General features: G+C 43.6%; 1 protein-coding gene across 5 annotated transcripts in view; it reads right to left on the minus strand.

The window, feature by feature from the left end:
- The window catches only part of TSNARE1 (t-SNARE domain containing 1), a 956,130-nt gene that overhangs the window by 774,506 nt on the left and 162,461 nt on the right, over window positions 1-19,163 (minus strand). For all 5 annotated transcript variants that reach the window (XM_030219717.1, XM_030219709.1, XM_030219685.1 and 2 more), the window contains exon 3: window positions 18,703-18,818. In XM_030219717.1, coding sequence (XP_030075577.1) covers window positions 18,703-18,787 — 85 coding nt within the window. In that variant the 5' untranslated portion in view covers window positions 18,788-18,818. The remainder of the gene's footprint in view (window positions 1-18,702; window positions 18,819-19,163) is intronic.

Consider the following 19,163-nt stretch of genomic DNA (forward strand, 5'->3'; position numbering starts at 1 on the left):
CCAAATGCTGAAGAAACCCTAATCTTCTGCAGCAGTGAGAAACTGGTGATTATTAATACTTGCTCATAGAAAGAAGAGCTAGGAAGACCCTAGGGTGGCAGTGTTCTTCACCATGTTGTCCAGTCTAATTGGAGGAATTTATGGTTGCTTCCTGTGGCTTAGTGTTTTGGCTGGTAGCCTGGGGTACAGATTTATGAGACTGTTAGATCTAAAGTGTTTCCAAGTTCTTTGTGCCCAGTACCATGCCATCAAAAATAGAATAAAATAAAAACTTGCAGAAGGCACATCTTAATTACTGACTCAAACTGCAGGTATACATTTTTGAATTCTTTTTTCTACTGTTGGTTGAAGATATTCATGGAGACTCCTGGCTCCTTTTTCAGCTAGGTTATAGAATGTATTGGCAAGACTGAGAAGGCCAAATCATTGGACATTGGATAATTTTATAAAGGTGAAGGACATTCAAGGTGTGATGATCCAGTTTACCACCTGAGTGCAATACATGATTTGGAACAGATTAGAAACTTATTTTATTGTTGCTTTTTTTTTTCAGTGTAAAAATCTGAAATAAACATATATTTCTATATAGGGCTTTTTGTCTTGTTATAGATTGAGAAAGGGAATAAATACACGAAACAATCAGTAACTAGGGATGCAACCTGACTCCATCTTATAAAGAAGAGGCTTATCCATTCCTGGTTTTTACCCATGGATTTGTGGTTCTGACTTTCCCATTGGGTTTTCCAAGAAAACCAAAACTACAAATCCATTCATGCAATAGAGTAAAATCATGAATGGATAAGCCTGTTCTTTATTACATGGAGTCAGGTGAGAAGCCTTGCAAGAATTGTAATCTGAAGGACACACAACGCCGCCCCCCGCCCCCCCCTGCAAAAACTAACACAACAGAGTGCAAAGGAAAGTCAACAAGGGAAAACATTTTCCCTTTTTACTTGAACTGTTATAATAAAGTAGTGCCACCTGCTGACCTTGTCAGAGATTTCACTGCTGCAATGTAGTAGGCTTAATTTATGGCTGCTGTGTTTCTGAACAAACTCACACAGGACTTATTTGTACCATTTGTGCAGACATTAGCATGCCCCTTGAACCTTTTTAGTAAGGGGAGGCCATATAGGTCAGACAGTAACTGTACAATATGAGTCTGAAACCACAACCCGAAAGGTGCTGTCCATGATTTTGAAAAAGCCTGAAAATTACAGTCGCAGTTGCTGATGCCTCTTTTTTTTTTGTCATGAGCGAGAGTATAAAGTAGTAGCTTAGCATGTTCAATTATTTTTTCAGTGAAAAGTATGCCATTGCTGCCACCGCCACCGTCACCACCACTGCTATTTTGGACATTCAGTACAGACAGATGGTAATATGATTAACTTGGGGGAGAAAAAGGATTCTTGAAACAACATAACATGCCTTAGAGTTATATGTAACTGCTTTGTCCTTGGCTTTCTTGGGCCACCATAGGAGCAGGTAGAGGGCCTAGAGAGCACATGTTGCTCACTGGCTACATGCAAGAGAAGAGCTTGGCTTAGAGAAACCTCACACATATAATGGGAGAGCTTGGGAAGGCTGTTTTCCCTTTATACTTCAAAGACATTCTCTCCCAGTGGAAAAATTAGCATTACACTTCTTAGTTACTTACAGCCAACTCAAGAAAGATTTGAAAAGGGAGGCAAATGTTCTTTGGTTTATGTTCACCTGCTGCTTTACAGCATTGTTGACAAGTTTCTGAGGATTGCTGCATGCTCTTTCTCTTAGCTGTGCAAAAATGAAACTATAGGGCCAATTTAAATTATCTTTTCACAGGCGGTATAGTTTATTGTAGAGTATAGAGATGCAAGGTTACAGTGTCCCTAATTCACAAAGGGCTATAACTTATTCTGTGCCCAGTGGATGATAGTGGAAGACATTAAATAAATTGATGGAGATGCCCATTTTAAAGACTTTATATGCAGAAGCTGTATACATTTGGATTAGTTTGATAGACATTTATTATTATCAGTACCAGTAAAGCAAGTTGTTGATCCAGCATCAGCTGATCTATGGTGCAGTCATAGAATGGCACAAACAAAAATGAATTGTTCCACAATATTTTATGAAGCTAAAAAAATCAAAAATAGTGGAAACCATACATACCCAAAGAACTGTTGAATCCAGTGACAATAAATACTGTTTTTCAAACAAAAAAAAAAACAAATTTTAAATAATTTTTTTAAGTTATACAATTTTTCATTTTAAAAAAGGAGGAATAATCCTCAGCAGTCAAAGGTAATTGCCATCGGCTGGGCACAACCCACCTGATTTTCAAAAGCCAAGGCTCCTTCTCACTAAGACCAATCATCAGACAAAAACCTCCAAAAAGTATTATTTCAATTTTGCTTATTCAATTTAATTTCTTTCACTTAGACAATTTCAACACTTTAAAGCAATTAAACATCTTCTGGCATATCATAATCTGCACAATGAACACAGTCACTATTTCAACTCTTTTCTTTTTCCGCCATATAACATCACACAGCATGTATCAAAGAAGTTCAGAGAGAAGCAACACATAACCCTATTTAAAGGAACTCTAGCAAAGAAAACTTTCAGTTATCACTGAAGCCATGCCTTCTCATCTCTCTCCAAGCACACATTCACCAGGGTTTCATCTGCAGCATAATACTTCTCCCCATTACCCCTACTTGAGGCAGCATGCCTTCTTCGCACTGCTGGGGATTTTGAACACAAAAGGATTCTCTTTCTGAGTATGAAGATCAGGGCTGCCATTTACTCCCACAATACTAGAGTTAGGTGTTCAAGGTGTGGCTGAAATCTGCTCTCTCTCTCTCTTTCAGGGCTCCTTGATACTGTACTTGCCTGTCTAGAAATAGTTTCCAGCTCCCCCCTTCTCCTCAGCTAGGGCTATGATGATCCTTCCTGCTCACTAGCAGACAGACAAAACACTACATCTCCCATAAGGCTTTTACTTTCTTTTTGGTTACTTCCTATTCCCAGGTCTATAGACCCGCTTTGTTTCACCCCTCCCCCAAGAATCAAAAATGCTGTAGCTCTTCTTAAACGGCACTGCACTTTTCAGGTAAGAGAGACTTTTCCTTGTCTTCCTGGACTTTTAAACTACAGAACCATACCGCTCAATCCAAATAGGATACATCAATGCAAGATCAGCAGTAAGCAATTCAGTAGATATATTAGACTGGATTACCACAGATAAGTTACACCTTCTATTCATCACGGAAACCTGGTTCCACAGCCCTACAGACCCCGCCATCTTAGAGACATGCCCACCAGAATACAAAATCACCCACTGGACAAGAAACGGAAAAAGAGGTGGCAGAATAGCCATTATCTACAAATCCGAGTTCACCATAACAAATACAGGTGAATCCACCTCACCACAACTTGAAATTGCCTCGACAAGAATTAATCACCCAAATCTACTAGGACACCTCAACGCAATCCTATTTTACAGGCCACCAGGAAAGTGGCAAGACGCCCAAACTCAACTTATGAACTTCATCTCAAACACATGTGTCTCTACCTCAAACATCCTCATATTAGGAGATGTCAACCTACACCTTGAAGAAGACACCTCAACAGGCACATGAGAATACAAAGAATTTTTAAAACTCTGGGATCTACACGTACCTAACACTCAACCAACACACATGAAAGGACACACACTAGACATTATTACACACAAATTTGACCCAGACTCAACAATCCTACTTACTAATACAACATGGGCACCCACACTATGGTCAGACCACCATAAAGCACATGTCTCCCTTCACTGGCGAACAACACACAGAAACGCAATCAACAAACATGAGCGAACAACATACACCACCAGAGGAAAAATAGACCCCACAACATTCTGGCAACAGATTTGTCAAAACGAATGGTCAACAAATGCAGACACCATCCAATTCCTCCAGGAATGGGACGATATATGTAAAACAATATTAGACAAAATCGCCCCAATCCAAACAAGAACATCACACAGGAAAAAATCAAATCCATGGTTCACCGAAGAACTGAAAAAACTCAAAACACAAGTCAGGAAACTAGAACGCGCATGGAACAAAAAGAAAGATGAACAAACACTAAATGCCTGGAAACTACTTCGGAGGAAATACAAATACACCATAAAACAGACCAAAAGACTACATTACAAAACAATGATTGGACCAAACTACAAAGACACACACAAACTCTTCTACCTCGTGAATAAACTGCTAAACACCACACCAGTAACAAACAATAGCAAAGACATACCAAGTGCTGACAACCTTGCGAAATACTTCAAAGAGAAAATTATACAACTACGACTTAAAATACCCGCCAGCCCGATTCAATACGCCACACTCCTAGATTGTCTAGACCCAGAAGACGGAATATACCCAGCAGACAGAACCTGGACCGAATTCGAATTACTATCAGAAGACCTCATCTCTGAAACACTCAAAAGATTCGCCAAATCCTACTGCAAACTAGATATATGCCCAAACAACCTCATGAAATCAGCTCCTCAACAATTCATAACAGACCTAACGAACCATGTAAACTCCATGCTACAAAACGGACTTTTCCCAAAAGAAAAAGGAAAAATTCTACTCACCCCAATACCAAAAGACACAAAGAAAAATGCAAGCAAAATAACTAATTATAGACCAGTAGCATCCATACCACTAATAACCAAAATAACTGAAGGGATGGTAACAAAACAACTCACAAACTATCTAAACAAGGTCTCAATACTGCATGACGCCCAATCAGGATTCTGATCAAATCACAGCACAGAAACAGTATTAATTACCCTAATGACTAAATTTAAACAAATGATTGCAACCGGCAACAATATACTCCTCCTACGAAATCCTACTACACATACTTGAATATTTCGGCATTGGAGGCAATGTCCTAAACTGGTTCAAGGGGTTCCTAACCTTGCGCTCATACCAAGTTACATCAAATTCAACTACGTCTGCAGCATGGACACCAGAATGTGGAGTACCGCAAGGATTACCCCTATCACCAACTATTTTCAACCTAATGATGATACCCTTGGCAAAACTTCTATCAAACCATAACCTCAACCCATACATATACGCCGACGATGTAACAAAATACATCCCTTTCAAACACGACATCAAAGAAATCTCCAATGAAATTAACCAAAGCTTACACATCATGAACACCTGGGCAGATGCATTTCGACTGAAACTGAATGCAGAAAAAACTCAATGCCTGATACTTACCTCCCAATACAAAACGAAAGAATTTACCGCAATAAACACACCAAAACTAAATCTTCCAATCTCAGAAACTTTAAAAATCCTTGGAGTCACCATTGATCGCCACCTAACACTTGAAACTCACGCAAACAACACAACCAAAAAGATGTTCTACTGCATGTGGAAATTGAAAAGAATCAGACCATACTTCCCAAGTTCCGTCTTCCGCAGCCTAGTGCAATCACTTGTACTCAGCCATCTGGACTATTGCAACTCATTATACGCAGGTTGCAAAGAGCAAACACTGAGGAAACTTCAAACAGCCCAGAACACAGCAGCCAGACTCATCTTTGGGAGACCAAAATACGAAAGTGCGAAACCCCTACGAGAGAAGTTACACTGGCTGCCACTTAAGGAACGCATCACTTTTAAAGTATGCACACTAGTCCACAAAATCATTCACGGTGAAGCCCCAGCCTACATGTCTGACCTAATAGACCTACCACCCAGAAACGCTAAAAGATCATCCCGAACTTTCCTCAACCTCCACTTCCCTAATTGCAAAGGTATAAAATACAAAATGCTGCACGCATCAACCTTCTCTTATATGAGCACGCAATTCTGGAACAAACTACCATGAAACCTGAAAACGAACTATGAACTAACCGACTTCCACAAACTATTAAAGACTCATCTCTTTGAAAAAGTCTATCGAAAAGATCAAAACACATAAAGTCCACACACACTGTTAACAATGCATCAATACATTCTCCTCTGTAACATTATCCCCCGTAACTTTAACACACTTAAACCTCAATTTTACAGGTAAAAATATATTAAGCCAGAACGTATCAATTGTTCTTCTATTGTTAGTCGTTCTTCCCCACTGTTTCATTCCCCTTAACTATACCTGGACCTTGTTTTAACTTAACTCCTCACAATGTAACCATAACTGTGTTGTAACAAATTGTACTTCCATCATTACAATGTATTGTAAGCCACACTGAGCCCGCAAATAGGTGGGAAAATGTGGGATAGAAATGCAATAAAATAAATAAATAAATAAATCTTCCCCCTCTTTTGGGGTCCTGACTTACGGTATCTACCACAGTATATCTATATAAATAATTCTCACCTCTAACGTTCTGAAGCTCACTCTATGGCAGGGAAACAGTGAAGCCCTGTACTGTGTAGGCTGTCAGCACCACTCACTCTCACACTCACTCACAGACCCGCCCTCAGCCACGCACCTTCCGGACATAATTCGCAACCCCAACATTCTAATGAAGCCTCAAGAAACTCTGCAACTTCCGAGGTGGTCTAGATCAAAATTTGACCATGAGTGTCTGCCCCGCCCTCGCATTACATCGTCATGACGTCGAGGGCGGAGCGATGACACTCAACACTTAACCGACCAAACAATACACAGCAGCACCCACAAAAGCCCCCTCTCTCTCCACTCCCTCCCACCCGCCACTGCACCCGCTACTCTCTCCCTCCCCCCTCCAGAGTTGCTGCTCCACCACCGTGATGACGTCGACGGCGCTCATAGGTTTGCTGCCTTTGTTTTGAGTGTACTGCACAATACACAGCAGCACCCACAGAAGCCCCCCCTCTCTCTCCACTCCCTCCCACTCGCCACTGCACCCGCTACTCTCTCTCTCCCCCCTCCAGAGTCGCCGCTCCACCCCCGTGATGACGTCGATGGCACTCATAGGTTTGCTGCCTGTGTTTTCACTGTACTGCATTACGGCTGCGCAGAGAACTGGAAACACAGATTACCCAAATTGCCTTCCTCCTTGCAGCACCTCATACATTTGGTTGCTTTGTTTTCAGTGTATTGCAATGACGACGACGTGGGGGAATGGAAACAAAGATTAACCAAATTGGCTTCCTTGCTTACACTGCACTAGATAGGCTCACTTCCACTCCTGTCTATTAAACCTCCTTCATACATTGAAGCAAGCAGAAAGCAAGATGACGTCAAAAATTGAAGCCACTTAGGTAAGTCAAGCAAGCCTGTGAGCTGCTGAATACACGTTGTCGTTCTTTATTATTGGTGGCATATTTATTTAATCTCACTTATATGTGCAACATAGGAACTGTTGTGTCATTTGGAGGGGTTGGTTATAGGGACTCACATAAATCATGTTATGAGAATCGGGTACTTAACAAGCAGACTTACTATTTATAAGTACAATTAAAAAGAAAACATTAATTACGTTCAAATTGGAGAATTTAACATCGTTTTTTTCCCTCTGCCTACATCAAAAGGAAAAGATAGCATGTGGGAACTTGCTCCATTTTGTTTCCTGGAATGCAGTGATTATTATAAAAATGGTCTTCCTTTTATTTTTTTCATTACTATTTCACAGATATATATTTAATACTGACGTAGGAGCTGCCTTCATGACTGTTCACAGTCAGTCTAAATGTGCTTGCATTGTCCACTTCAACACACAATTAGCAACCAAGGTCATACAAAGTTAATTATATACAATATGGACAGGGGGGGGCCTTACGACCAACTGAGGGGGGTCCCTAAGACAACAGAGAGGGGGGGAAGGGGGGGTCCATAACACCACAGAGAGGAGGGGAAGGAGGGTCCTCAGACCACAGGGGAGGGGGTCCTGAGACCTGACAGTGGGGACAGGGGAGGACACTCACTGTCTCACATATGCACTTGCACACACTCATTCTCACATACACACACTCTCTCATAGACACACTCGCACCCACTCTCACTCTGTCACACACACACACTTGCACATTCACTCTCTCTCTCACACAGTCACTCTCACAGACACTCTCTCAAACATACACACTCCGCTGAAAACCTTACTAGCGCCCGTTTCATTAGAGCCAGAAACGGGCATTTTTTACTAGTATACTTATAAATAAATGTGAATATGTGAGGCCATCATATTAGAGTCTGATGAAACATCTTATGTTTTTTTTCTAAAGCCTCATTAAAATATAATCATAGATCCTCTTTTCAATTCAAAAACCATTCATTAATTGTGCAGATCAAGAAGTTTTTCTTTCATAATATTTTTATTTTAATGTAAACTATTTAAAGAAAAATACAATGCTTTATGATTATTCTGGTACACCAATGCAACCATATTTCAAGCAGCCACTCTACATCAGGGTGTTGTACTCATCAGATAAATTTACCATCCGTGTCAAAAATTCTATATGCAGGAAATTCTTCTTCATTAGGCTTGTGTCTTTCATTAACCCTTTGACTCCATGAGGAACACAATACCTTGATGCAAAGCGGCAGTTCGAAATGCAATTGTGTCGCTGTAACTGAATAATCAAAAAGCTAAATACTGTACTCATCTACATGTAGTAAATTCTTCTTCGATAACCTGTAGACTCTAAGAGGCCTATAACACCCCAGAGCAAAGCGGTAGCTCGGAACGTGATAGCATTAGGATTATTCAGATACACCAGTGTGTACACCAGTGTGAAGAATTGCAATACTTTTTAGTTTATATATTTTTTTTTAATGCTACTGATCTGCAAACTTGCTGAATGGTTTCTGAATTGAAAAGAGGACAGAATATTATATTTTAATGAGGCCTTAGAGAAAACATAAGATGTTTCATCAGACTCTAATATGATGGTCCCACACATTTATGTACAAGTATATGCACACACAGAAGAATAAAAAACAATTTGAAAAGGTGATAATATTCAAAGGTGGCTGTTGGAAGGCACTGTTGTTAAGATCAACAACTCACTGTGGATGTTACAGGAGATAGTTTGCTTTTATACAACAGGCATCTTTTGGGGACTTTTCACACAGATGCTCTGTCATGAAATGACCCCCGAGGTTTCCCAGAAGGGATACTTCTAGGTTGTGCTTGTCCTCCCATACAGACTAAGAATCGTGCTCACCGTGGCCTATAAATTATAATTATCACTGCAATGGTTGTACAGTGTTGTATAAAATGCAGAGCCAGCAGAAAATCTGGTGCTCCAACAGGTAGCTCCATTACTTCACACAGTGCCACTAACATATTGCTCATAAATTCTCACAGAAATCTTAAGTAAAAGTAATGTTGCTGTGTGTGTTAACTTGGATATGTAGAAATAAAGGCTAGCAAACAAGCTGTAGACAATTACCTTTTACCAGATTAACGTAACCATGTCTGATCATCTTTCAACAGCTGCACTCTCATCAACAAGGAAATTTTGCCTCTGTTTACTAATTTTCTACAGCACATTTCCCTCTGCCCATCAAGGTAGTTCACAATGCATGCAAGACAGGGAGATTGAAAGGGGATTAAACACCAACTCAATATAGGAAGACTAATGAAGGGAGAACGGTTCCTAAAACAGAAGTCAAGACATGAATAAAGTTAACCTAATGAAAAGATATCACCTACTGTACATAAACCTGAAATGCTTGAGCATCTACACCCAAAACAGAAACTCTGTAGCTATGGAAAATTTATAGTTTTCATAAAAGAAAAGGAGAACAGCAATAAGGGGTAGAGGTTCACATACAATGCTTAGAGCTAATGTAATAGGTTATAGATATGAAATCAATATCCAATGAAGAATTTAGGGGCAGAAACCAATGTTACAAGTGAAAGAGATATAAACTGTAAGAATTAAGGGATGTGGGTGCCTGCTTGCTTTAAGAGGGGAAAATTAGGTTCTTACCTTGGTAATTTTCTTTCCTTTAGTCATAGCAGATGAAGCCATTACGTATGGGTTATGTCCATCAACCAGCAGGGGAGATAGAGAGCACTCAAACTTTCACAGTGCCCTCTTGGCCAGCTAGCTCCACTGCCTCTTCAGTATTTGAAGCTTCCAAAGCAGTATGGCAAACCGCAATGGGAATCACAAGAGCTTTCCTCACAGCGAACGATGGCCCATCACAAGGGCATGAACTCATAAAGGAGGGAATGCACATCCTCCTGGAGGGAATAAACTCATCCTCCTTATTGTATAAGTGGAGGGGAACACACGCGCCTCCTGGAGGGAATCACACATCCTCCCAACACACTGGAGGGAATGAACTCATCCTCCTATTTATAGAACTGGAGGGGAACACACGCGCCTCCTGGAGGGAATGAACACATCCTCCTAAATTTAAACTGAACATGAATCCTGAAGATTGTTTTCCAACTTTCTCCCAAGGAAGGAACTTCAGGAAATTAGAACAGAACCTGAAAAACAGATTCACAGCATACAGACAATCATACAGTGAGGGCTCATGGCTTCATCTGCTATGACTAAAGGAAAGAAAATTACCAAGGTAAGAACCTAATTTTCCCTTCCTTGTCATCAAGCAGATGAAGCCATTACGTATGGGATGTAACAAAGCAATCCCTAGATAGGGTGGGAACAAGCCACACCATGCGCTAGCACTTGTGCACCAAAACGCGCATCCCTCCTGGCAGCCACATCCAGCCTGTAATGTCGGGCAAAGGAGAGCTTAGAAGCCCATGTTGCTGCACTGCATATTTCTTGAAGAGAGAGTGCTCCAGTTTCAGCCCAAGAGGAAGAAATCGCTCTAGTAGAATGTGCCTTAAAGGCTACAGGCGGAACCCTGGCGGCCAGCAGATAAGCAGAAAAGATAGTTTCTTTGAGCCAGCGGGCAATAGTGGCTTTAGACGCTGGAGACCCTCTGCGAGAACCGGATAGCAAAACAAACAGATAATCAGAAGTCCTGAAAGAGTTAGTAACTCGCAGATACTGCAGCAGAGTCCTGCGCACATCCAAAAGGTGCAGCTGCCCAAAAGATTCTGGAAACTCTTCCTCTGAAAAAGAGGGCAAGAAAATAGGCTGGTTTAAGTGAAAGGCTAAAACCACCTTAGGCATAAAGGAAGGCACGGTCCGAACCGTGACTCCGGACCCTGAAAATTGCAGAAATGGGTCTCTACAGGACAGCGCCTGGAGCTCTGACACCCATCTCGCCGAGGTAATGGCCACCAGAAAAACGGCCTTCAGTGTCAAGTCTTTCTCCGATGCTCGCCGAAGCGGCTCAAAAGGAGATGCCTGCAGGGTTTTCAAAACTAGCCCCAGGTTCCAAGCTGGACAGGGTGCTCGCACTGGAGGTCGGAGCCGAAGCACCCCTCTAAGAAACCGTGCCACATCTGGGTGAGCAGCCAAAGACACGCCTTCTACCTTACCAAGAAGGGAGGCCAACGCTGCCACCTGCACCCGCAGGGAATTATAGGCCAAGCCTTTTTGTACACCTTCCTGCAAAAAGTCCAAAATCGGCGAGACAGGAGCCCGCATTGGAACAATGGCTCTGGAAGCACACCAAGACTCAAACAGGCACCAAATCCTGGCATAAGCCACGGAAGTGGACCGCTTGCGGGCTTGCAGGAGAGTGGAAATAACTTTATTGGAATAACCTTTATCCCTCAATTGCGCCCTCTCAATAGCCATGCCGTAAGACCAAAGCGGCCGGCGTCCTCCATGGCTACCGGTCCCTGAGTCAAGAGGTTCGGTACCAGAGGTAACGGCAGAGGAGCCTGCAGGAGCATCTGTCGGAGGTCTGCATACCAAGGTCTCCTTGGCCAATCCGGGGCGATGAGGACCACTTCTCCTGGGTGCAGCCGAATCCGCAAGAGCAGGCGCCCTATCAAGGGCCATGGGGGAAACACATAAAGTAGACCCGGAGGCCAGGGTTGAGCCAAGGCATCCAACCCCGCCGAGCGAGGATCTCTCCGTCTGCTGAAGAAGCACGAGACTTTGGTATTGGCACTTGTCGCCATTAGATCCATCACGGGCTTGCCCCATTTGGCACAGATCTGCAGGAATACTTCGTCTGCCAGATTCCATTCTGCTGGATCGATCTGATGCCTGCTCAGATAATCGGCCTGCACATTGCTCTGACCTGCAATATGAGCTGCCGACAGACACTGAAGATGCAGCTCGGCCCAGTGGCAAATCAGTTCGGCCTGCGCGGCTAGTGCTCTGCACCGTGTTCCACCTTGTCGATTTATATAGGCCACCGTTGTCGTGTTGTCCGACATCACTCTGACAGCCAATCCTTCCAGGGTCACTTGAAAGGCCAGAAGCGCCTGAAACACCGCTTTCAACTCCAGGCGGTTGATGGACCACTCCGATTCCTCGGGTGTCCATAGACCCTGGGCATGCTTCCCCTTGCAATGTGCGCCCCAGCCCTTCAGGCTGGCATCTGTTACCACTAGGCACCAAACAGGGAGCGTCAGCGGCATTCCTCGCCGCAGCATGCTGTCCGAGAGCCACCACTCCATGCTGAGTCGGGCCGCAGGGAGCCAAGTAAGTCTGCATTGGTAATCCTGAGAAATAGGAGACCATCTCCGGATTAGGAAATACTGTAGAGGTCTCAGGTGCGCTCTCGCCCAGGGTACCACTTCCATCGTGGCTGTTATCGATCCCAGCAGCTGGACAATGTCCCAAGCTCGCGGGCGGGGCATCCTCAGGAGCAGACGGACCTGATTCTGAAGCTTGCACCGCCTTAGCTCGGGTAGGAACACATAGCCCGAGACTGTGTCGAACCTGGCCCCCAAAAACTCTAGAGATTGTGAAGGGGACAGGTGACTTTTGGCCATATTGGCGACCCAGCCTAGAGATTGCAGTACTGAGACCACTCTGGCTGTAGCTTGTAAGCTCTCTGTTGCAGAGTCTGCTCTGATGAGCCAGTCGTCTAGGTACGGGTGAACCCTGATACCTTCTCGCCTGAGAAAAGCAGCTACTACCACCATTACCTTCGAAAAGGTTCGGGGAGCTGTGGCGAGGCCAAAAGGCAAGGCCCTGAACTGGAAACGTTTTCCCAACACCGCAAACCTCAGAAACTTCTGGTGCGGGGGCCAAATCGGAATGTGCAAGTAAGCTTCTTTCAGGTCTAGAGACGTGAGAAACTTTCCTGGCTGAACCGCCGCAATGACGGAGCGCAGGGATTCCATGTGGAAATGCCGCACTCTCAAGGACTTGTTCACTTCTTTTAAGTCCAGAATAGGGCGAAAGGACCCACCTTTTCGCGGCACCACAAAGTAGATGGAGTATCGGCCGCAGCCTTGCTCGGCGGGAGGCACCGGGGTCACTGCCCCTAACTGAATCAGACCTTGTAAAGTCTCCTCCACCGCCGCCCGTTTGACGGCAGAACCGCATCGGGACTCCACAAACACGTCTCTTACTGGGGCGTTGAATTCTATTCTGTATCCATCTCTGATCAGGTCCAGAACCCACTGATCGGAGGAAATATTGGCCCATTCCTCGACAAAGAGGGAAAGCCGTCCTCCGATGACAGGCATCGAGGAGAGGGCCGGCGCACCATCATTGAAAGGGTCGCCCCTGAACTCCTGGTCTTGAGCCACCAGCTGCGGAACGCTTGTCCGAGCGAAAGGAGTTCCTCTGCTGACCACGGGCACGAGAAGTGAACCCAGCAGAACGCCCCGGGCTGTACCTTCTAGCTTCACGGAAGCGAGGTCTGTATGAGGAGTGGACCGCCTGGCCCTTAGAGGAAGGCCTCTGCCTATCTTCGGGCAAGCGCTGGGGTTTTGGATCACCCAGGCCTTTCACAATTTTCTCTAACTCCTCACCAAATAGGAGAAGTCCTTGAAAAGGCAACTTCACCAACCTTTGCTTAGAGGCCATGTCCGCTGCCCAGTGTCGTAGCCACAGACGACGGCGAGCCGCCACTGCTACTGCCATTTGTTTAGCCGAAGCTCTGACAAGGTCATAAAGGGCATCAGCCAGAAAGGACAAGGCCACCTCCATCCGCGGAGCCACATCCAAGAAGGGCTCCGCTCCATCTCCGGGCTGAGCCACTGCCTGTTGCAGCCAAGCTAGGCAGGCTCTCACAGCATAACAGCTGCATGCAGATGCCCGAACAGTGAGACCTGCAATTTCAAAGGACCGTTCCAACGCTGTTTCCAGCCTACGGTCTTGAACATCCTTCAGGGCAACACCTCCTTCAACAGGGAGGGTAGTTCTCTTTGTCACCGCAGTGACTAGGGCATCCACTGAAGGCATTTGAAAACGAGCCAAATGCCCCTCACGCAGAGGGTATAACTGCCCCATAGCCCTGGAAACTCTCAAAGGTCCCTCGGGGTCAGCCCACTGAGCCAAAACAAGCTCTAGGATGGAGTCATGCAAAGGGAAGGCCCAAGCAGCTTTCTTGGTACTAGCCATCCTGGGATTACCCGAGGAGGCCATGCCACTGTCAGGATCTTCAATCGAGATGGCCTGCAGGGTATCTGAAATAAGCGCTGGCAGCTCATCACGGTGGAAAATCCTCACCGCGGAGGGATCATCCAGATCCTGTGGTAAATCCGCACCTGACTCTTGTTCCTCAGACCAAGAACGTCTGTCAGAGTTCTCCGAATCCTCACACCCCGACCACGGGGGGGGGGGGGGGGAAAGGTGCACCACAATCTGAAGGGGAATTAACCTTCTGCGCTTATCTTTAGGCCAAACATCCGGGAAAAAAGCCTCACTGGGCAGTCCCAGGCCAGAATCCATCGGGGGGGCAATCAGAGGAGCCTCAGGCGACCCTTGAGGAAGGGCTCTTTTCATCATGTATGCTTTATGCAGCAAAAGCACAAAATCCGGGGAGAAAATCTCACCCTGGGCACCCAAATCCTGTCCGGTGCTAGCCACTCCTGAAATAACCTCATCTCGAGGTGCCTCACCCGGCTCAGGTCTCTCCATGTCCACGGAGGCTGCGCCATGCGGTGTAAGCAAAATGGTGCCCGCTGCCAGCTCAGAGCGGGAAGAAACATCGCTCGCCATGCTCGGGCCGGCTCCTACGCCAATACAGCACGATTTACAGAGCCCTGCTGCTGATTTGCGCTTGCCACAAGTGGAACAGCGCTTTACATTGTCCGCAGCCATCGCCGAAAAACGGCGGTAAAATCCAAAATGGCGGTTTCGCGCCAAAATTGCCCCGATTGCGGGCCCACCCCGGAGGAGTTGGAAAACACTCTTACCTCAAAGGATCTAGTGTACAACTACGATCCTGCTGAAAATCAGGTCAAAAACCTCTGTTCCAGCGTCTCTGCGTTTAAAAAACGCGACGCGACTTTTTTTTTTTTTTTTTTAAGCTGTGAGGAAAGCAGAGGTATTGAAAACTCCGGAGGCTCAGATGAATGGGAAAGGCAGGGAAAGGGCAAACCTATATGCCTGCATCCACTGTTGGTGGGTAAGGACAGGGAAAACAAGGCAATATGTCCACATCCACGGAGGTATGGGTAAGGCAGGGAAAGGGCTAACCTATGTGCCTTTAAAGTGAAGCTGCTATAGCCTCCAACACCCCGGTTAACAACTGGCAAGCCAGGAACCACCTCCCGGCAGATTTTTCTGGAGCTCGAACAAGCTGCAGCCACCCTGCTAAGGGAGATAGAGAATACTGAAGAGGCAGTGGAGCTAGCTGGCCAAGAGGGCACTGTGAAAGTTTGAGTGCTCTCTATCTCCCCTGCTGGTTGATGGACATAACTCATACGTAATGGCTTCATCTGCTTGATGACAAGGAAACACCCATTCTTGCAAGATTGTATTTTGAAATAATACATTAATTAAGACTTGCTTCACCAATTTATTTTTGAAGTTCTTTCCTTGTATAGGTTCTCAGGTTATCTAAAACCCATTTCTAACATCTACGATGATAATGTAACAGTCATTGTACCTTTTCTTAACACTACATCAGATATTTCCCAACAAATTAAGAAGGGAATAGATATTCTTTCTGGATGGGCTGCAGCTTTTAAATTAAAACTACATAATGAAAAAACAAATTTTTTGTTTTAGGAAATTCTTTTAAAACTTATTTGGAAAGAACATTATATTTACATTGGAAAAAAAAATGAAAATTCTTGTTGTAATTTTCGATGCACACATTTACATTTGAACCACACATTAAATCTGGGATAAGCAACATATTTTACACAATGAGAAAATTGAGAAGAATTAGATCTAGTCGATTTCACCACCTTCAGACTTGCTGCCCAAACACTATTCTCTCACACTGATTACTGCAATGTATTATTTATAGGACTAACTGAATGATTGATTTAAAAACTGCAGACACTGCAGAATACAGCAACTCAGCTGATATATAGATCATTGTGGGAGCTTAAAGTTGGTCCAGAGAAACAAGATGTCTGCTTTACAGTTTGGGCTTGGTGGTCTATTATACATTCTGAGCACCCCTCCGGATGATATATAAGACCTACCTGTAATATCTGTTCACCGTAACTGAATGACCTGACTTAGACTCTGTGGAGCAGAGTGAACCAAGAGTGTACAGCATAAGAACATAAAAACATAAGAGTAGCCATACTGGGTCAGACCAACAGTCCATCTAGTCCAGTATCCTGTTTCCAACAGTGGCCAAGCCAGGTCACAAGTACCTGGTAGAAACTCAAACTGTGACAACATTGTACAGTAATAGAATTTTTAGCACTGAAAGCTTTTTACCCAGAACCCTCCTCAACAGAATGGAATCAGGCATGTTTACGCATAAATGTGATTCACTGGATCCCTACATAGAAGAATAACAAAGAGAGAATGAGAGGTGAAACATTCACAGGGGTACAGATGGTGGGGAATGGAGAGGGCTGGATCATGGAAAGTGACTAAAGTTCATTGTCGAGGGAAAGGCACCACATGAATAGAAAAGAAGCTTGGTTAATTATAAGTTTAGACATAGTAAGATTGTTTAGGATATATATTTATCAGAAATGTATTTACATGTAGAAAGAAGGATAAGGAGTGGCCTAGTAGTTAGGGTGGTGGACTTTGTTCCTGGGGAACTGAGGAACTGAGTTTGATTCCCACTTCAGGCACAGGCAGCTCCTTGTGACTCTGGGCAAGTCACTTAACCCTCCATTGCCCCAGGTACAAATAAGTACCTGTATACAATATGTAAGCCGCATTGAGCCTGCCATGAGTGGGAAAGCGCGGGGTACAAATGTAACAAAAAAAAATATAAGAATTGTATTCACACTGGCTAAATAAAAGGAGATATTACATGTGTGAAACAAATGATGCATATTTGAAGGAATTCTGTATAACGCATATATAACAGTACGTATAACTTGCTGTTCACCTTTGTCCCACATTTTCTTAGCTTGTGTCAAGGTTGACTGAATGTAACATATTTCAAGGTTGTTCAGCTTCAGGTTTGCAAAAAGCAGAAATCAAAACTTTGTGATAGACTAGAGACAGGATGTAACTGGTTGACCACAAGAAGCCAGGGTATCAGAAAATAGCCCCCTGATAAGAGGTCTACTTGACACATGAACAAAGTAGGGGTTGGAACAGAATATTTTGGAACATGGGTGGAATTAATGATTAGGTGAGAAATGATTGGTGACACATGAATACAGTGACTTGTTCTGTGAGGGTAAATGATTTCCTGTTTGATTGTATGGCAAAGTGTATAAATGTAAGTGAAAAAATAGTTACTTACCTGTAACGGTAGTTCTCCTTGGATAGTTGATGCAAGGCTACAAATCACAGAATGTTCAAAAAAGTGTGTAAAAAAAAAAAAAAAAGAAGCAAAGCCCAGAAAAGAATTAGGCAAGTGTTATTTAACAACTAACTCGTGCTATTTTAGCACGTCTCATTTTATGTAATGAGACCTAATTACTAATCACTGGGGTTACTAAAACAACATGTTTTAACAGTATCTCATGTTAACAACTTCCCCCCTTAGACCATCACCAATGGTTTGGAGTTAATTAAAAGGTGATTGCTAGAGGAAGAAGGAGGATGAAAGTTTAAAATAGATGATATGCCTCTTAGAATTACTGAAGAAACAGCAACACAGAGAGGAAGAATAATGCCTGCAAATTAACGTCCAGTTTCTGGAGCCCTCAAGTCAGAACACAAGTCCTATAGGTATGAAATGTAATTTCACATCTACTCAGAACCAATACAGTAACAGTTAAAGCCTGCTAATTCACTTTTTATAAATTCAGGAGATCTTCAACCATGGTCCTTAGGGGCCACAAATGCTAGTCCTGATGTTTAGATACTTAGTTGCATCAATATTCAGCCAATGGGATGATTATATTAAGAGCTGGTGCTTAAATTAATATGAATGTTCAGCAACACTGGATATAAATATCTCTGCTACCCAGATAATTTTCCAGCCTTTCCTTACTCCACCTCAAACCCTGCCCTTCTTATACTGATAGTATCAAGCTGTTACTTCAGATTGTCAGTCATTACAACCCTATAAAATTGAAAACATGTGGATAACGAAGCTACACATTTGCTGGCTACCAGTGAACATGTAACTTTCACCACATATGCATATGAAAATCAGACCTGTCTGTGGCTCTTGGGGACTAGAGCTGAGAACCCTTTAAATTGAGTGTCATTGAATAAAATGCCATGTCTTTGTCAAATCTTGATATCAAGTCCATTATGAAAGTCTTCACAATAAATATGGTTCTCCCAACATATCCAAATTGTTTTGCCAAGACTTTACCTAGAGGTTGGTATCCTGGCCTCGATGACCCGCCAAAGGGAAGTCTGCTTCCAAACCTGCTCCCATCAAGGGACCCATAAGACATTTTTTTTTAAGTGGATCTTCAACTTTTGAGCCTAAAAAGGAAGAAAAAGAAGAAGCAATCAGTTAGTCAAGCAGTATTACCCAATCTCATAAAAACACATTCACACAGAAGCAATAAATGCCATGTAGTGGTATCTGTCACTGGCAACTACCATGGCACATTCTATTTTCAGGGCAGATAAATGCCTTCATGCTGTTCTACCATTCACAAAGCTGAAGGTTAGCCTAGGGCACCAAATAGCCATGCATCAGCTGTTTTCTGTGAATACATATTTTTTGATACTGCTCCCAAGTCTACCTTACTGGATAAAGCTTCATACCATGCCTTCTTGTTCTAGAACAATGGTTCACAAGCCTGTCCTAGGGGATTCTAAGCC

This window comes from Microcaecilia unicolor, chromosome 1 (assembly GCF_901765095.1).
Source record: "Microcaecilia unicolor chromosome 1, aMicUni1.1, whole genome shotgun sequence".
NCBI classification, from domain to species: Eukaryota; Metazoa; Chordata; class Amphibia; order Gymnophiona; family Siphonopidae; genus Microcaecilia; species Microcaecilia unicolor.